The sequence below is a fragment of the Cololabis saira genome, chromosome 3 (assembly GCF_033807715.1).
Source record: "Cololabis saira isolate AMF1-May2022 chromosome 3, fColSai1.1, whole genome shotgun sequence".
Taxonomy (NCBI): Eukaryota; Metazoa; Chordata; class Actinopteri; order Beloniformes; family Belonidae; genus Cololabis; species Cololabis saira.
Genome location: NC_084589.1, coordinates 52,876,638 through 52,893,820, shown reverse-complemented (window position 1 = coordinate 52,893,820; position 17,183 = coordinate 52,876,638). Strand labels below are relative to the sequence as shown.

Sequence of the window (17,183 nt, the reverse complement as noted above, 5' to 3'; positions counted from 1 at the left end):
TCGTCTGGGTGTAGTCTCCTGGTTGTCTTGCTGGACTTCGTCCTCGAACCCGCCCAGATCCCGGCGGCTCAGGTGACACGACCGCTTCAGTCTGGTTTCCGTTCACATGGTTTTTTATTCACATACTAACTTTGTACAGCAAAAAGCACCACAAGTTGACAAAAATAAACCCTGAAATACTGCAAAAACAAGACATTTGTCCCGGTGGGAGTGAAGGAGGTGGGGGGTTTTACTGAGCGTTGAACAGAAGTGGGTCCTGGCGGCAGCAGGGGGCGCCGTTGCACCGAAAAACAGATTTACACCGGACAGTTTTCTTTACGTCGCCTGTTTTTTTTTTCCCTTTTAACCATCCTGCTGCTTTGCTCCTGGGACGGTGTCGAACCGGCAACCCTTGAGGGCTGGGTCACCTGCAGGGAAACTTGCTGCCACTGTTCAATTACCGGCCCATTATTGTCCTTGATTACTGTCCAATTATTGTCCGATTATCGTCCGATTGTTGTCATCGTTCCTGTCCGGTGCAGATGAGACCCGGTGCTGAAAGTCCGGGCTGCAGTGGGTCCGGACTGTCGCCCGGGTCGGTGCCGCCCAGAACCAGAACCAGAACCCGACCCCCCGCCTGCTCCTGAACCGTTGCAGCGGCGGTGCGTGAACCTCCGGAGAGGTTTGTGACGGATTGAAGTGGAAACGCAGGTGATGGTGGCAGCTTTTCAGCTGCACAGCTGGAAACATCTGCAGCTGCAGCGCCGTTTCTGGCTTTGGGTCAGAACTTGAGCTGGTGACTGTGCAGGAAAATACTTGATGAACTCACAAACGGCACATTTATTCTCTCTAATCGCGGTTTGTGAATGTTTCCTTGCAAATGTGTGAGTCCAGAGAAGCCGAAGTTAAGGAATTTTGTTCATTAAGCCCCGAATTCTCCCTCATCTTTGTTATTGTTGTTATTGTGCGACACTTGAAGTGTGTGCAAAATTTGGTGAGTTTTCGAGGATATTAAGGCCTCCAAAACAGCAATTAATTTAGCGGAAGAATAATAATAATAATAATTAAAGCTGCGAGCAGCGTTGATCGGGCCCTCGCACTCATGGCCTCCGCCATTTATAATTATAATAAGTTTGTGAATGTTTCCTTGCAAATTGCAAATCCAGAGAAGCCAAAGTTAAGGAATTTTGTTCATTAAGCCCCGAATTCTACGTCATCTTTGTTGTAGTTGTTGTTGTGTTCTGACGTTTGTAAAGTCCCGAATTCTCACAAATTTGCAAGTTTACGTCGGCGATTGTTCGGTAGTTTCTTCTCGGGAAACAACTGTTCATCGTATTTACCTTTGCAAACATTTACAAGTGACAGTTCTTCTGGTAGCAGTCCGGGTGGTCCAGTTGATCTAGTTCTGCTACGTGTAAACTTCACCTTCACAGATCAGTTCTGATTATTGACCACTGATCATCTGATGGGGTTTAAACCAGAAACGGCTCTAAGCTGCAGTCCGACCAGAACCCGCCAGGGTCCGGATCGTGTCGTCAGCAGCTGCACACGCTGACATGTTTGGTATTAAAAGAAGAAGATATGTAGGGTCTAGTAGCGTCCGCGGCGCGGACCGTTGTTGGACTCAAACATGCGTGTCCAAGGAGAACGCCGGTTCTCCTTGAAGACCCGTGTTTTTCCTGGGCCGTTCCCCCGCCGTCCTGCTCATCGTGCCTCCACCAGGCACAGGTTCTCGCAGTCCTCCTGCGTGTCGAAGCGGTTCAGGTTGCCGCCGCAGCCGCCGTACCAGAAGCGGACGCAGTCGTTCTGCTCGCCGTCGAAGTACCACTTCATGATGTAATCCTGGCAGTCGCCCGAGTCCTCGCCCAGCTGGCACACGTCTGGAACACAGAGCAGAGCGGTGACCCGGCGGGTCGGCAGAGCGGTGACCGGCGGGTCGACAGAGCGGTGACCGACGTTATACCCATTAACAACGCCAGATATCTGCTGAACTTAAATCCCCAGGTCAACGCGTACGACGGAGTATTAGGGCCATAAGACAAACAAAAATGGGAAATTACGAGAATAAAGTCAATTTTATGAGAATAAAGTCATAATATTACAAGAATAAAGTCATAATATTACGAGAATAAAGTCGTAATATTACAAGAATAAAGTCGTAATATTACGAGAATAAAGTCATAATATTACGAGAATAAAGTCGTAATATTACAAGAATAAAGTCGTAATATTACGAGAATAAAGTCATAATATTACGAGAATAAAGTCGTATCATTATGAGAATAAAGTCGTAATATTACGAGAATAAAGTCATAATATTACGAGAATAAAGTCATAATATTACAAGAATAAAGTCGTAATATTACAAGAATAAAGTCGTAACGTTATGAGAATAAAGTCGTAATATTACGAGAATAAAGTCATAATATTATGAGAATAAAGTCTTAATATTATGAGAATAAAGTCGTAATAATACGAGAATAAAGTCGTAATATTATGAGAATAAAGTCGTAATTTATGAGAATAAAGTCTGTTATGATTGATTATATAAAGAATAGTTTAAAATCAAACTGAATATGTAAACTCCATGTGCTGTTAACTAAATCTTTATGTATGAAAAAATAAGGTGCATTCCTCTGACTTTCACTGAAAAGTACCATGCTGTACCAGATACAGATAAGAGGGGCCCCAGCCGTAAAAGTTGGGCCACACCCCTCTCCCCTTTTCTCTAAAGAGCAATAAAACTTGTTCTCAGGACAGGAAGGGGCAGATATTCAGCAGGACGATTGAACAAGCAGGCTGCCAGAGCTCTGCTCTGCTGTATCTCCCTCCCTCATGAGGCCTTCTTTAATTCTATCCCAGTCTTCAGTCTTTTGTGTCTTTATTTACCTTTTCCAGCTCAATTAAAGAACCCGGGGTGATTCAATTCGATCACAACAAGTCCTAATATTATGAGAATAAAGTTTTGTGGAAGAGTAGTTTGTAATTTCCAATTTTCTTTCGTCTTAGTTTGGCCCTAATACTCCGTCGTAAAAGCGAACCCCCGTCACGAAGAATAAAAATAAAAAATAGCGGTAAGAAGGAAAAGAGAAGAAAAAAAGAGAAGAGATAACAGAAAATGTAGAAACGTAGTTTCTCCAATCTGGAGAAAAGTGTGTGGAAGATCGGCAGGTGAACCGGCAGCTGAGGAGAAGTTATGATGCAAACTTCAAAATGATGGTTGGAATGAGGCAAAATAACAGGCTCTTTCTCTCGAATATATTGTTATAATCATTTGTTTCAGATGTACTGTCATTATTTTCTGTATAAAAATTGAATTTGCTGTTCAAAAAGTCTTTTTTCAAACTTGAGTCTTCAAGAAGAGGGTCGTCTTATATTCAGGGTCGTCTTATAATCAGGGTCGTCTTATATTCGGGCTGATCCGGTAACGCCTGAGGTGTCTTTACGAGAACGGTTTCTGTTCAACGCCCGAACCTTTCCACGACCCGGGCCCTGTCCAGCCCCGAGGTTTCTCCGGGTTAAACCGGACCAAAACGAGGCGGCGGCAGAGAGAAGAGTTTACCTCTGGAGACGAAGGCGGCCTGGCCTTCCTGCAGCGACCCGGTGGGACCGGAGGGGGAGGCGGCCGCGGCGGAGACATCGGAAATGTCGGACACGTCAGAGACATCGGAGACATCGGAGACATCAGAGACGTCAGAGACGTCAGAGACGTCGACTTCGACCTCAGGGTCTACGACGACCTGAGGAGTCTCCAGAGCGTCTGCAGGGGAACAGAGGTCAGAGGTCAGAGGTGAGGGGAACAGAGGTCAGAGGTGAGGGGAACAGAGGTCAGAGGTGAGGGGAACAGAGGTCAGAGGTCAGACCTGCATGATTACCAGGTTACCAGGATTCCAGGAAGCTTCAGAGTCCTAAACTGTTGATGGGAGTTAGTGTTCGTTCTGTAAGACGACCGTCTGAGATCTGGCTCCAGGTGTCTGGAACCAGTGGACCAGAACCAATGGAGTCCTGCAGCCGGACTACCCGGGTCCAGTTCTGCCCCGGCACCCTGCTGGGTGGGTTTATGGGTTTATCACCGGAGAATCCTGGATTAAACTGGTTCCACATGAAATTATCTTTTCAGGTTCCGGGCCGTCAACCGGGGTGGACATGGTTCAAAATCTGATTTAGAAAAACTGGCATTATCTGACACTAAAAGCCCGATCTCAAGAGCTTCAGTTTGGTTGGACTAGAGCCCGGCTAATGTCTGATGTAAGGTTCTGCGTTAAACCAACGCAGAGCCTACGCCGTCACCGTGATGCCGTCGTGAACCTTCAGACTTCTCCATCACTCCATTTCTCCGCGGTGCAAAAACCCCCCAGAGCACTATTTGATACTTTGTTTAGCTTCCGTTTTTTTCTGGTCACAGTGAATCAAAGAGATGAGGACAACTATTGTGCAAAAAACAAAAACAACCCCAAAGCGGTGAGCGCTGAAAGAAAAGAGGCTGAAATTTCACGACTGCTTCACGAACCGGAAATGCGTTGCTACCAATCGAACCAATCACAGCCTCTCGGTCTGCGTTGGGTCGTAGTTCCATTTTTTGGGAGGTGCTAGCAGGCTACGGCGTAGCTACGGAGTAGGTTTAACGCAGAACCAGAATTCAGCCATAAGTTTTGGTTCCACCTCCTGGTGAATGTTGGTAAAATTCTTATGTGGTTACTTTTTGGTTGGCCAACGATTTATGTTTGTGGTGCAACAGTTACGGAGTGGCCAGTCTATTTCCTTATATTACAACGCCGTTATTAATTGTTCGGTATATGAAAAATTAATATCATAAGAAAAATAAACACCGGTATTCAGTATGAACCGGTATACCGCCCAGCACTAATAACCATAATTAAGCCATAAGGTGTATACATGACTTTTAAAACTTCATATCGTTTGGATTAAGGCAACAAAAATCCACTTTCTCCACTGAATTTACTGGACAGAGTTTCCAGGAGCAGCCGAGGAGCAGAGTTTGGTGGTTTGGTGGCCTCAGGATTAGGTATCTACTTTTTGCAGACGATGTGGTTCTTTCGTGTTTTTTTGGCCGTTCAGGCTCCAAACCTCCACCGAGGTCGGACGGTTGGTCTCCAGGACCATCTCCAGGACCGTCTCCAGGACTCCAGGATCGTCTCTAGATCCACATCGGTGGTTGTTTCTAATCCTGGTCTGAAACGTTCCCAGAATCCTGCAGTCTGACGAGGACGGAGCTCGTAAACTCATTACCCTCAAACTCCACGGTGGCGATCTGGGTCCCGATGTCTCCCCGGATCAGCGTCTCGATGACGTCCAGCTGTCCCGTCTGCGTCTGTCCCCTCGACTGCTCCTCGAACCTCTCCTCTTCTTCCTCCGCCACTTCCTCCTCCCTGAAGTCGTCTATGTCCACCTGTCCCTGCCTGCACACAAACACGTCATCAGTTCAAACATACACTACACAGACTGGACAGGATCATTAAAACGGGTTCCAAAATCACTCCCCACACTGGACTCCCTTTACAAACACCAACCATCACACTAACTAGAATAACCGAGGACCTCACACCCTGCTAACTATCTGTTTAACCCCGTCACACCCTGTTAACTATCCTCCCAGAGGAGGATTATTTATAAGTCACTGGGTAAAAGGAAGAAGAGATACAACGACTCTTTCTTTCCCTCGGCCGTACAACTACTAAACGCTTAATTCCTTGTCCTGTTTCGGTGGTCCTGTCTGATATGTTGTTGTGTTCCTTGTCCAGTTTTGTCTGCTTGTTATTGCTCTGTATTTTTCCTCTGAAGAACGTCGGTCTTTTGTACGTTGTGGTGTTTTGTTGCAGCTCCACCTGCACCGTGAAGCTAATTCTACCGGCCGAGCCGTGTGGCAATAAAAGGAAGTTTAGTTGAAAAGTCAAACGTTCCTTCAGACGGACTCGGTCCACAGGAGACTCCGTCGATCAGGAACTTACCCGGTGACGAACACCTGTCCTCCGTTCGGGGGTCTCAGCTGGTCGCAGGTCCGTCTGGAGGACGGTGGAGGGTACGAGTTGACTCCACCTGGAACATCACACAACAACTCAGACGTCTGGCTCAAGTAAAAGTACGTGCAGTTGAACCTCGGCACGTCGCCCACATCTTACTCTGCATGGTGGAGAGGAAGACCCTGAAGAAGCGGCGGGCGTAGCCCTGCTCCTCCGGCCTCAGCCGGCCCAGGTGCACCAGGTGCTGCTGCACCGGCGGACTGGCCAGCTCCTCCACCTGCGTCCGGTTGTAGCGGTCGCCCACCGTCACCACGAACATGGCCACGCCGTCGCACTTGGCCTTCTGGGAGACGTAGCGCAGCCGGGCCCGGTCCCCGTAGGCCGTCTCGGCGCCCACCACGGCCAGCATCGCCTTCCTGCGGCGCGGCGGCCCGCCGGCCTTCAGCAGCACCTCCTTCAGGGCGAAGTCCAGCGTCCGGCCCAGCGCCGCGGCGCCGCCCTGCTGCCGCGTGTTCCCCAGCAGGTGCTCCCTCACCTGCTCCGGCCTCTGGTACCGCTGCAGGTTGAACTCCAGCTTGGTGGTCTGGCCGGAGCCCTGCTGGACCGCCGCCACCCGGGCCCGGTTCCCCGGCCGGCTGCTCAAGGGGCCGACGGCCAGCCGCTCCACCACCGACCCCAGCAGCTGCTGCGTGCCGGCGTACTCGTCCGCCTGGACCTCCCTGGACCCGTCCAGGACCAGGACCAGGTCCAGGTCCACCTGCTGGGGCTGCTCCACCTTCTGGATGAAGGAGCACTCCTCCGGGCGCGAGCAGGGGTCTGGGGACGAAAGGAAATAGTTTAATTCGGAATTATTTAATTCGGAATAATTAATTCAGAATTAAAAAACATCATGTAACCGTAGCCAATGTCAACAGGTTCTCTAAGGCCATTGCTGATGTCTTTCCCTCTTGTCGTGGTGTTGAAGTTGGGGGCTTCGGCGGTTCTTACCGTAACAGATTGCACAGTTCTTGACCCTCTTCAGGTCGGTGATCAGGTCCTGCTGCCTCCCCAACACGCTGAAGATGGAGTTACCCGAGTCGTCCATCTGAGAGGAAGACGACAACGTTTCACCAAAATAGGACTATAAATATGACAGTCAACGTATTTACAGTCTGGTCCAAGAAACAGTGTTGGTCTCTGTTGAGACACATTGTCACGGGAAACTCCAGCTTCCTACCCCCTGCAGGGCTTTGAACTGGACTCAACACCTTCGAAGTAGCTTCAACTTCCTACCCAGCTTCCTACCCCCCCTGCAGAAGACGACACCTTGGAAGTTGGTTCAAACAGACATGAATCACGAGAACACCCGAGGGGTAATTTAGAAGTCTGTGACAGTCATGCCAAATAATAATGACATTTGGCCACAGATCACATCTGACTGTAAATTACTTTTTGTCTCTCACTTGGTTTGTTTATTCCTGCCTTTTGTTCTTTCAACTTCTTGTATAAAAACCTTGTTACAAAATCACTCGAGGTCAGCACACTGACCAAGACACTGCGTCTGTGTAGGTCTGCTCACCGCCGGCTGAATAAAATCTCTCAATCCCACAGTGGATTCCTGAACTGGACTTTGTATTATTCTTCAACATCTCCATAGTCAGACTCCACATCCATGACGACTGAGTCGCCACCTTACCATGGGGAAGGGTTTGAACCTCCTAGTGATCCCAGGACCTCAGTTGTCCGGGACTTTATGCCCCTGGTAGGGTCAACCCAAGACAAACGAGTCCTTGGTGAGGAGCCAGACAAAAAGTGCCTCTCTCTAGAGCCAGGCCTGGGGTTTGGGCTTGATGGCAAGTGCATGGTGGCATGGCTTGCACCCATGGGGGCCCATCCGGGCACAGCCCAAAAAGGAGACGTTGGTCCCCCTTCCCATGAACTCACCACCTGTGGGGGGGCCCTTAGGGGTCGGGTTGTGAGCTGGGTAGTGGCCTAAGACCTGACGGTCTGGTCCTCAGCTGCAGAAACTGGCTCTAGGGAGGAGAAACATCACCTCTCTGGTGGGGAAGGAGCCTGAGCTGGTGCAGAAGTGAAAAGTCCTGGCTAGATATAGACGGATTCATCTGGACACATAGCTCAGGCTCAGGCTTTTCCTAGAGAGGGGTTGGACTCTGTTCCACCCTGGAGTTGCCCCAGGAGAGAGGAACTGAGCCGGTGGGCAAACCTATTGCCCACCGGCTCAGTGCCTGTACTTTGTGGCATGCATTTCTTCCGGTGACGGTTGTTGATGCTTATGCACATAAACGTAATATCGGCCAGATTAAGGCAACAATTCCACTTTCTGATACTGCACGTAAACGTAGTGACTGATTCTGTTCAATTCAGTTTTGTTTATACAACACCACCCACCTCAAAGGCTCTCCTGATCTCCTGGACGTTCCTCAGAGAGATAACCGCCGGGATGATGTTCAGGGCTCGGTACTCCATGACGGCCGTGTAGATCTCGTTGACGTCCTGAGCCGGCCCGCTGGTGAAGAACACGGCCACCTTCCTCATCATGACTCCGGCCCGGACCCGCTTGAAGACGTTGTGTCCGACGAAGCGCATGGCGGCGCCGAGGTGCCGGCGGCTGGACGTCCTCTCCAGGGCGATGTTCCGGACGGCGTCGGCCAGCTGGGCCTTGCGGCGGTAGTCGTGGAAGCGGATCAGGTGCTTGGTGTGGCCGTTGTAGCCGACCACGGCCACGCGGGCCCCGGTGGGGCAGTTGCTCTCGGCCACCGTGATGTCCTCCAGCAGCGCCAGCAGGGCCGCGCGCTGCCGCTCGAACCCGGCCGGGGTCACGTCGTCAGACATGTCCAGACCCAACACCAGCTCGGTGGGGTAGGCGGGGCAGCCCGAGTGTTCTGGGGGGAACGGAGAAACGGGGTTGGAAATAATCGTCAGGGAATCTGGAACCAGTCTGGACAAGGGTTACCATGGGGTTACCAGTTAGGGTTACCAGTTACCATGGAAACCTGTTATAACTATATACAGTGCTGGAAATAGTCGTCAGAGGATCTGGAGGGAACGGAGAAACTGGATTGGAAATAGTCGTCAAAGAATCTGGAGGGAACGGAGAAACTGGATTGGAAATACTCTTTAGGGCAGGGGTCACCAACCCGGTGCCCGCGGGCACCAGGTCGCCCGCAGCGACCACATCAGTCGCCCGCAGGCCAGTTCTAAAAATAGCACTAATCACGAACTAGCTCTGTCTAAAATTGTCTTTAATTGTGTTGCTATTCTTTTGAAATTACATTCACAGTGATGTAAATTCAAAAATAAATACATAAAAACGTATATTAAAAAAAAGGATATATATAAATCATGAAAAAAGTACGTACCATAGTACGCTGACGTAATATGGGTCAAGGCTGATTTAGGGTTCCGTGTTACACCAACGCAGAACCTACGGCGTAGGGTACCGTATTTTCGCGACCATAAGGCGCAACTTTTTTTTTTTTTTTTTTTTTTCAAATGTGCCGGGCGCCTTAAGAAACGGTGCGCCATGTCTATTACCTGAATTACGGTAATGTAAGGCCGGCCACCATGTGAATGGTAAAAAGAGAAGGGGGCGGGGGAAGCCCCGGTGAGTTGCGACGTGAATGAGACTCCACTGAGCTGATTAATGCGAAACAGATGATGAAAACGTTTAAGGATTTGCTTGATGTGTAAAGTGAAATAAAATACAATCAAACTAAGTTTTGCTTCCGCTCTATTTAAATAAGCACACTTGTTCTGCAGCGCGCGTGTGTTTTGCATGTCGGGAACCGAGGAAGCACCTGCCGTGGGTTTGCGGGTCCGATCGCCGGTTCCCCGGGGCAGATCCGGCTGAAATTCCGGTGCTCTTTCCCCGGGAGCCCCTACAACAGTGCAGGCGGGCTCCTCCGGTCCCCGCTGGTCGGAACCGTCCACGTTCCCCGGTTAAAGCAGCGGCTGGAGCAGCGCGGTGATGGGCGCTGCTGCAGCCGACTTCCTGGTTCCCCAAGCGGGGTCCGATGACCTGGTTCCCGGCCGCTTTGCGAGCAGAGATTTCAGGGGTCTGTCCCAGGTCGGATCAACTTCACCCTGCGAGATTTTCAGGCAAATCTGTCGGTTTGATCTCCGGTAACCAAGATGCAGAGGATGCGCTCAGGAGCCGCCAGGCTCCCGCCGCGGGTTTGCCGGGCCAGGGTACACCATCCCCGGGGCAGATCCGGCCGAAATGCCGCTGATCTTTCCCCGGGAGCCACTGCTCCCATACAGGTGGGGGGCTTCGGTCCGAACAGGTCACATTCCCGGTTAAAGCCGCTGTGCGCTGCTCCACCCCGCTGGGGAGAGACGGGCTCTGCGCGGTGGAGGATCCGCACAACGGGGTATGAAAAGTTTATTTACTGTTGTGCAGAAAGTGACTGACACCGAGGAAATTCGGACTGGCGCAGCTGAATTGGTGGAGCTCTTTAATGCAGAAACAGAGGTTTTGCTCCCGCTCTATTTTTTAAATAAGCGCTTGTGTGCTTGTGTGTGCGTTCTGCATGTGTGTGCGTTCTGCAGCGGGTGTGTGTGTTTTCCGGCCGGCGTGTTTTGCGGCACGCGTGTGTGCAGCTCTGCTCTGTAGACTGCGCCTTTTGGGTCGGTGCGCCATATGTATGTTTTAAATCTAAAAATGACACACAAAAATGAGGGTGCGCCTTTCCACACGGTGCGCCGAATGGTCGCGAAAATACGGTACGCGGTGACGTGCACCGTACGTTGCGCGTCGCCGCGTGCCCTACGCCGTAGTCTCTGCATCGATATAACGCGGAACCATAAGTGGTCCGTCTAGCGCGCACAACCACAGCTTTGTTGAGACGAGCTCGGAGCGCGGAGCAGACAGAAGCGGGTTCTGCAGACAAAAAATGACGGAAAAAAGGAAGAAAACGTACCATTAAAAGTAAAATATTGAAAAACTGTTACAGATGTGTTACTAAGTTTAACGGACATGATAATTTGTTTTAATGGCTGCAAATGTAGTGATTAGTACAAATGTGATAAGATTTATTTTAAAAGGAGTTATTTTTTGTTAAATCTTATATTATTGATCATTTTTACAAACATGGTTCAGAGTTCATAATTTGATCAAAACTGTGGCTTTTGAAAATTAAAAAAACTTTCCTGCAAAATGTTGTGGAAGTGATCATTTGAAAATGAAACTCTTGAAAAGGTAAATAAGAAATTACATATTAATTTAATTTAATTAATATATTAATTAATAATCATTTTTGATGAATCATTAACGATTAGTGTCTCCATTAATAATAATGTTAAATTAAAGGTAAAATGTATAACTTTCTTATTTCAGAAGTGTTTTATCAAAGTGGTAGCCTTTTGCGTTACTCCGTGCCCTTGAAGTCGCTCTCCGTTTCAAGAAGGTTGGTGACCCCTGCTTTAGGGAATCTGGAGGAATGGAGAAACTGGATTGGAAATAGTCGTCATAGAATGTAAACAATGTTGTCGACCTTCAGTCGTAGGAATTTTCCACTTCCCTCCTTTAGCGAGCTGAAAAGCAACAAGGTGGGGGGGGGCACCTCTGTCGGGGCCCTTGAGGGCCCTTGAGGGCCCCAACGCCTTCAGCCATGAACACAAAACCCGGTCTGAAGAACACAGATGGAGGGAGAGCAGCGGGTTCTGTGGGTTCTGGTTCTGGTTCTGGTTCTGGACGTCTCTACGTACCGAAGGAACAAGCTGCAAGAGGAAAACAGAGTTTTAGATGAAGGTTCCTCCTCCGGAGATCCTGAAACTCGCCAGGGGGTTTTTACTCACCGCAGTTTTTCCTGATGTAGGAAACCAGCTGACACTCCTGCAACAGAGAAGAGAGTGTTACTGTGGACAGGTGAAAGGACCGACAGGTGAGGGGGTGTTACTGTGTGCAGGTGAGAGCACCGACAGGTGAAGAGGTTGTTAGTGTGTGCAGGTGAGAGCACCGACAGGTGAGAAAATCAGCAGGACTTACCGTCATGTCTCTGACTCCAGGAGGTCCTCGTTGGCCCTACGAAGAGATAATAATCGGAACGTTTCAAACCAATTATCCTCAAAAAGAAAAACGAGACTTGCAGATTCTCTACACAACTGAAGACCAGGACATTCTAACCCTAAACTTTAATCTGGTATAAACTGGACACCTGTGATCCCTCTCAGGACAAGGGTTACCATGGAAACCTGTTATAACTATAAGGCAAGGCAAGTTTATTTGCATAGCACAATTCAACACAAGGTAATTCAAAGTGCAAGAGCAGCAAGACACAATTAAACAGTAAATAAATAAAATGAAATAATGATAAGAAAAGAGGTAAAATAATAAAAAACAGCAGTTGTTAAAAAGTAGTAGAATTCAGCAGGTACATCTCATTCTTACAATGGCAAGAATTACGTTTCTATACGGTCAAAACTTACAAAGACCGGGTCAAATTCAGTATTACAAAGTAATCTGTAACAATTCGTACGGTGAATATAAATGATAAGGAGGCGTTCCCAAATGACAACTTTATGAGTCAAGTTTTTAGTTGTTTTTCCATCTCTGGACTCGGAGGAATCTGGGGCCGACCATCACCATGGAAACATGGAATGTACCAGCAAAGGAGAACCACAAGGTTCTGTGTAAGGACCCCCGACTCTTCACTCCCACATGCTCCGATTCATCTGGTGTTAGTTAATACTGACGTCAAGTTCTATGTGGATGACGCTCTGGTTTATGATTCCAACCAGTATTCTCGTATCCCACCAAAACCCTGACCTTGACTGGAACCTGTAATCCCACCATGACGAAGGTCAGGTTGGAGGTTTGTCCTCTACACTCACCGGGTGTCCATCATGTCCCGGATCTCCGCCCGTCCCTTGTTCGCCCGGCAGACCTGAGTTTCCCTGCAGGGACAGGAAGACAGAGTTCAGCACCGAGGAAACGCTCACCAATCCCGGCGCCGAGGAAACGATCACCAATCCCAGCAGAGAACCAGAGACTCACCCTGCGACCGCGGTTCCCGTTTTTTCCCGGTTGTCCCTTGCGTCCCTGCTGGCCGTCCTCGCCCTGCAGAACAAAACCAAACACGTGGACTCAGGTTTCCTTTTCATAACATGAATATGCCCAGGAATCCCTGCAGGATCTCCCAGCAGCCCCGGGACACATCTGGACACATCTGGACACATATGGACCGCCGGCGTCCTGCAGTCGGGGCTTTATTTTTTATTTATTTTTTTTATTGATCTTTTTAGAAAAAACAACATAAAATGATAACATGGAAACATGTAATCAAAGATACACGTTATACATTATACATTGTCCCGTTTTTTTTTAAACACACAAAACTTAACTAAGGAACAGAGTCTCTGTAGCGTTAAATAATAAATAAACAGATGAGCAAGAAATGATCAATGGAGGAAAGTAATGGATGAGCAAAAGTGGCGTGCAAAAAAACAAATGCAGTGGTAAATGCAAATGCCCATCACTGATATCCCATTAAATGGAAATAAATAAAACATAAAATGCAACATAAATAACAATAATAAGAACAAATAAAAGAAATGAAAAGAAAATTGGGTAGAGTCTTCAACGAGTTAAAGTAATCTATGAAGGATTGCCAAGGATTGCCATTTATGAACAAATTTAGCTGAGTTGTCTTTTACTGAGTATCTCACCTTTTCCAATTTGAGAAAAAACATAACATCACTAAGCCAAAGAGAAATAGACGGAGACTTGGGGGATTTCCATGAGAGTAGGATACGACGTCTAGCTAAAAGGGATGTGAAAGCCAATACTTCTGACTGTGTGGGGCTGATATGTGAGGAGTCAACAGAGAGTCCGAATATTGCTAAGAGAGGGGCCATAACAACTTTTTCCCCCAGAACTTTAGACAAGATCACAGAATAATCACTCCAAAATTTCTGTAACCTAGGACAGGAGAAAAACATGTGACTTAAATTGCAGGGAGAACCCTGGCATCTGTCGCATAGGTCTGCAACATTCGGATATATTTCAGATAATCGGGATTTTGATAGGTGGGCTCTATGCAGCACCTTGAATTGAATAAGTTTTAGTCTAGCACAAGGCGTGCTAGATCGTATGCTACGGATAGCTTTATCCCACAGCTCCCCTGTGCAGTCGGGGCTTTATTAAAAACAACAACCTAAGCACCTCAGATGAGGTTACTCTTCCACCTCCTCCCTGTTTTCTCTTCTCTCCAGGGCTCGTCCACAGTTTCACATCCGACACCAGGCGGGGGACGTCCCAGACCTCCACCAGAGACGTCCCAGACCTCCACCAGAGACGGGGACGTCCCAGACCTCCACCAGAGACGTCCCAGACCTCCACCAGAGACGGGGACGTCCCAGACCTCCACCAGAGACGTCCCAGACCTCCACCAGAGACGGGGACGTCCCAGACCTCTGCATCGGTCGTGTGTTTGGCTGCAAGTGGTATTTGAGACTCGACGTACTTCAATGGTAATTCATTTCAAATCGACATCTGGCATCTTTTTGAAAGTGAACTTGCCGTTCAAAAGTCCCTCTTCATTCTCCATCTTTCCTCACTTTTCAAAATAGTTCTCGCAGTAATCCACCATACTTTTCCCCAAACTACGGTGCCATCAACCACCAGAAATGATAGAATGCGCCTTTTTGTTTTTTGTTTTAATCCTGCGCGTTAATCGCGCGTTAAAAAAATTGTTGGCGTTAAGAGGACGTTAAGTTAACACGTTATTAACACATTAACTTTGACAGCCCTGATTATTTTATTATATAAAAGTTAAATCATGAGGACCTTAAGAATGACCCCTTAGGTCTCCTGCAGGACTTAAGAATGTAGGTTTCAGTCGGGAAGCTGATCACCATAATTCTGACTGGAATCTATTCTGTGCGCGTTTGCAGGCCGGAGCTTCAGGAGCTTCATAATGACCTGCAGTCCCCCCTCTGATCATCCCACTGCTGCTTCCACCTGCAGTCCCCTCTGATCATCCCACTGCTGCTTCCACCTGCAGCCCCCCCTCTGATCATCCCACTGCTGCTTCCACCTGCAGCCCCCCCTCTAATCATCCCACTGCTGCTTCCACCTGCAGCCCCCCCTCTAATCATCCCACTGCTGCTTCCACCTGCAGCCCCCCCTCTGATCATCCCACTGCTGCTTCCACCTGCAGCCCCCCCTCTGATCATCCCACTGCTGCTTCCACCTGCAGTTTCCCCCTCTGATCATCCCACTGCTGCTTCCACCTGCCTGCAGTCCCCCTCTGATCATGGGGGAAGGGACTCACCTGAAGACCGGGGTAACCGGGGAAACCAGGATCTCCCTGTAAAGACACAGCGACACGTCTCCGTTACCAGAACCGTTTTTAAACACCAGAGTTTCTGAGAGTTCCTGACCCGGGTCTCTCCGGGGACTCGTACCTTCGCCCCCTTGGTTCCCGCGGGTCCGTAACCGTCCCGTCCGTCTTCCCCCTGAATCACAGCCCAGACGTCAGAAACTCAACATCAGCCGTAAACAAACCTGTGGAAACTTGCTCACCGGCATTCCTCGGGGTCCTCGTGGTCCTCGGACCCCCTTGTCCCCGGAGTCTCCGGGCTGGCCCTGCAAGGACCAGACGTTAGTACTCAGCTTTAGAGGCCCCCCAGGTCCAGTAGGACCTGTGACCTTTGACCTATGACCTCAGATCTGATGAGATGACGTCACGCACCTTCTGTCCGGTTCCACCGCGCCGTCCGGATGATCCGGGGTTTCCAGCGGTTCCTGGTCCGCCCTTGAAGGAAGAAAAAATAAGTTTTGTGTCCTGAAATGTCCTTGATTCTCAAAACAGTCATATCAGCTATGCACCTGTTGTTTAATGTAACTGTGAGAGAAGCACTTGTTCACACGGGAAGCTAAGTCCCGTGTGAGCCAAGCCTTAGCGTGGGAACTGGCAGGAGGGGGTTGAAGGGGCAACTCCCTCCGCAAGGTTCTGAGTAGAAAGGTATAAAGACGCGAGAGCCGGAAATCCGGATCAGAGTCAGCTGTGGGTCTAGTGCACGGACGCCCAGCCGGGGTTTTTATCGCTACTCTACCTGGACTGTTCCGGCTCTCCAGTCCTTCTGTGTTAAGGTAAGAGCTACATCGCCTAGCCCCTGTGTAATTGTCTGTTGTTTTGTCATTTGCGGGGGATAACTTGACACAGAGTTATCCTAGCGAAAGGGCAATTGTGTGTGAGTCTTTTTGTGTGCACTGCTTTTAATAAATGTATTCATATCTATCTTTGCACAGCCGACCGCTCCCGAACCATAAGTGAGATTTCTCCCAAAACAGCCCAGAACCAGAACCAGAACCAGAACATAGTCAGAGTCAGAGCAGCAAGAATCTGGGACACCCTGGAGATACATATGATAATAATCTCACCAAAACCCTAACTGGACCCTCTAATCCCACCATGTTTCCACCTGAACTAAATGTTTCCACCTGAAAATAATGTTTTTACCTGAACTAATCGTTTGTATAAACAGCTAGCGTAGCTGGGGCCCTGGTACCTGAACTAAACGTAGAGCTAACAGCTAGCGTAGCTGGGGTCCGGGCCCTGGTACCTGAACTAAAGCTAACAGCTAGCGTACCTGGGGCCCTGGTACCTGAACTAAAGCTAACAGCTAGCGTACCTGGGGCCCTGGTACCTGAACTAAAGCTAACAGCTAGCGTAGCTGGGGTCCTGGTACCTGAACTAAACGTAGAGCTAACAGCTAGCGTAGCTGGGGCCCTGGTACCTGAACTAAACGTACAGCTAACAGCTAGCATAGCTGGGGCCCTGGTACCTGAACTAAAGCTAACAGCTAGCGTACCTGGGGCCCTGGTACCTGAACTAAAGCTAACAGCTAGCGTACCTGGGGCCCTGGTACCTGAACTAAAGCTAACAGCTAGCGTACCTGGGGGCCTGGTACCTGAACTAAAGCTAACAGCTAGCGTAGCTGGGGTCCTGGTACCTGAACTAAACGTAGAGCTAACAGCTAGCGTAGCTGGGGTCCGGGCCCTGGTACCTGAACTAAAGCTAACAGCTAGCGTACCTGGGGCCCTGGTACCTGAACTAAAGCTAACAGCTAGCGTACCTGGGGCCCTGGTACCTGAACTAAAGCTAACAGCTAGCGTAGCTGGGGTCCTGGTACCTGAACTAAACGTAGAGCTAACAGCTAGCGTAGCTGGGGCCCTGGTACCTGAACTAAACGTACAGCTAACAGCTAGCATAGCTGGGG

General features: G+C 49.1%; 1 protein-coding gene across 1 annotated transcript in view; it reads right to left on the bottom strand.

The window, feature by feature from the left end:
* Positions 1-1,379: 1,379 nt before the first annotated feature.
* Positions 1,380-17,183, bottom strand: part of LOC133440515 (collagen alpha-6(VI) chain-like) — a 71,182-nt gene continuing 55,378 nt past the window's right edge. The window contains exons 27-42 of the mRNA XM_061717788.1: positions 15,653-15,715; positions 15,484-15,546; positions 15,366-15,416; positions 15,233-15,268; positions 12,955-13,017; positions 12,792-12,854; positions 11,947-11,982; positions 11,757-11,793; positions 11,667-11,678; positions 8,349-8,842; positions 6,948-7,044; positions 6,120-6,776; positions 5,949-6,036; positions 5,230-5,399; positions 3,542-3,739; positions 1,380-1,859 (exon numbers count right to left, since the gene is read on the bottom strand). Coding sequence (XP_061573772.1) covers positions 1,684-1,859; positions 3,542-3,739; positions 5,230-5,399; positions 5,949-6,036; positions 6,120-6,776; positions 6,948-7,044; positions 8,349-8,842; positions 11,667-11,678; positions 11,757-11,793; positions 11,947-11,982; positions 12,792-12,854; positions 12,955-13,017; positions 15,233-15,268; positions 15,366-15,416; positions 15,484-15,546; positions 15,653-15,715 — 2,304 coding nt within the window. The 3' untranslated portion in view covers positions 1,380-1,683. The remainder of the gene's footprint in view (positions 1,860-3,541; positions 3,740-5,229; positions 5,400-5,948; positions 6,037-6,119; positions 6,777-6,947; positions 7,045-8,348; positions 8,843-11,666; positions 11,679-11,756; positions 11,794-11,946; positions 11,983-12,791; positions 12,855-12,954; positions 13,018-15,232; positions 15,269-15,365; positions 15,417-15,483; positions 15,547-15,652; positions 15,716-17,183) is intronic.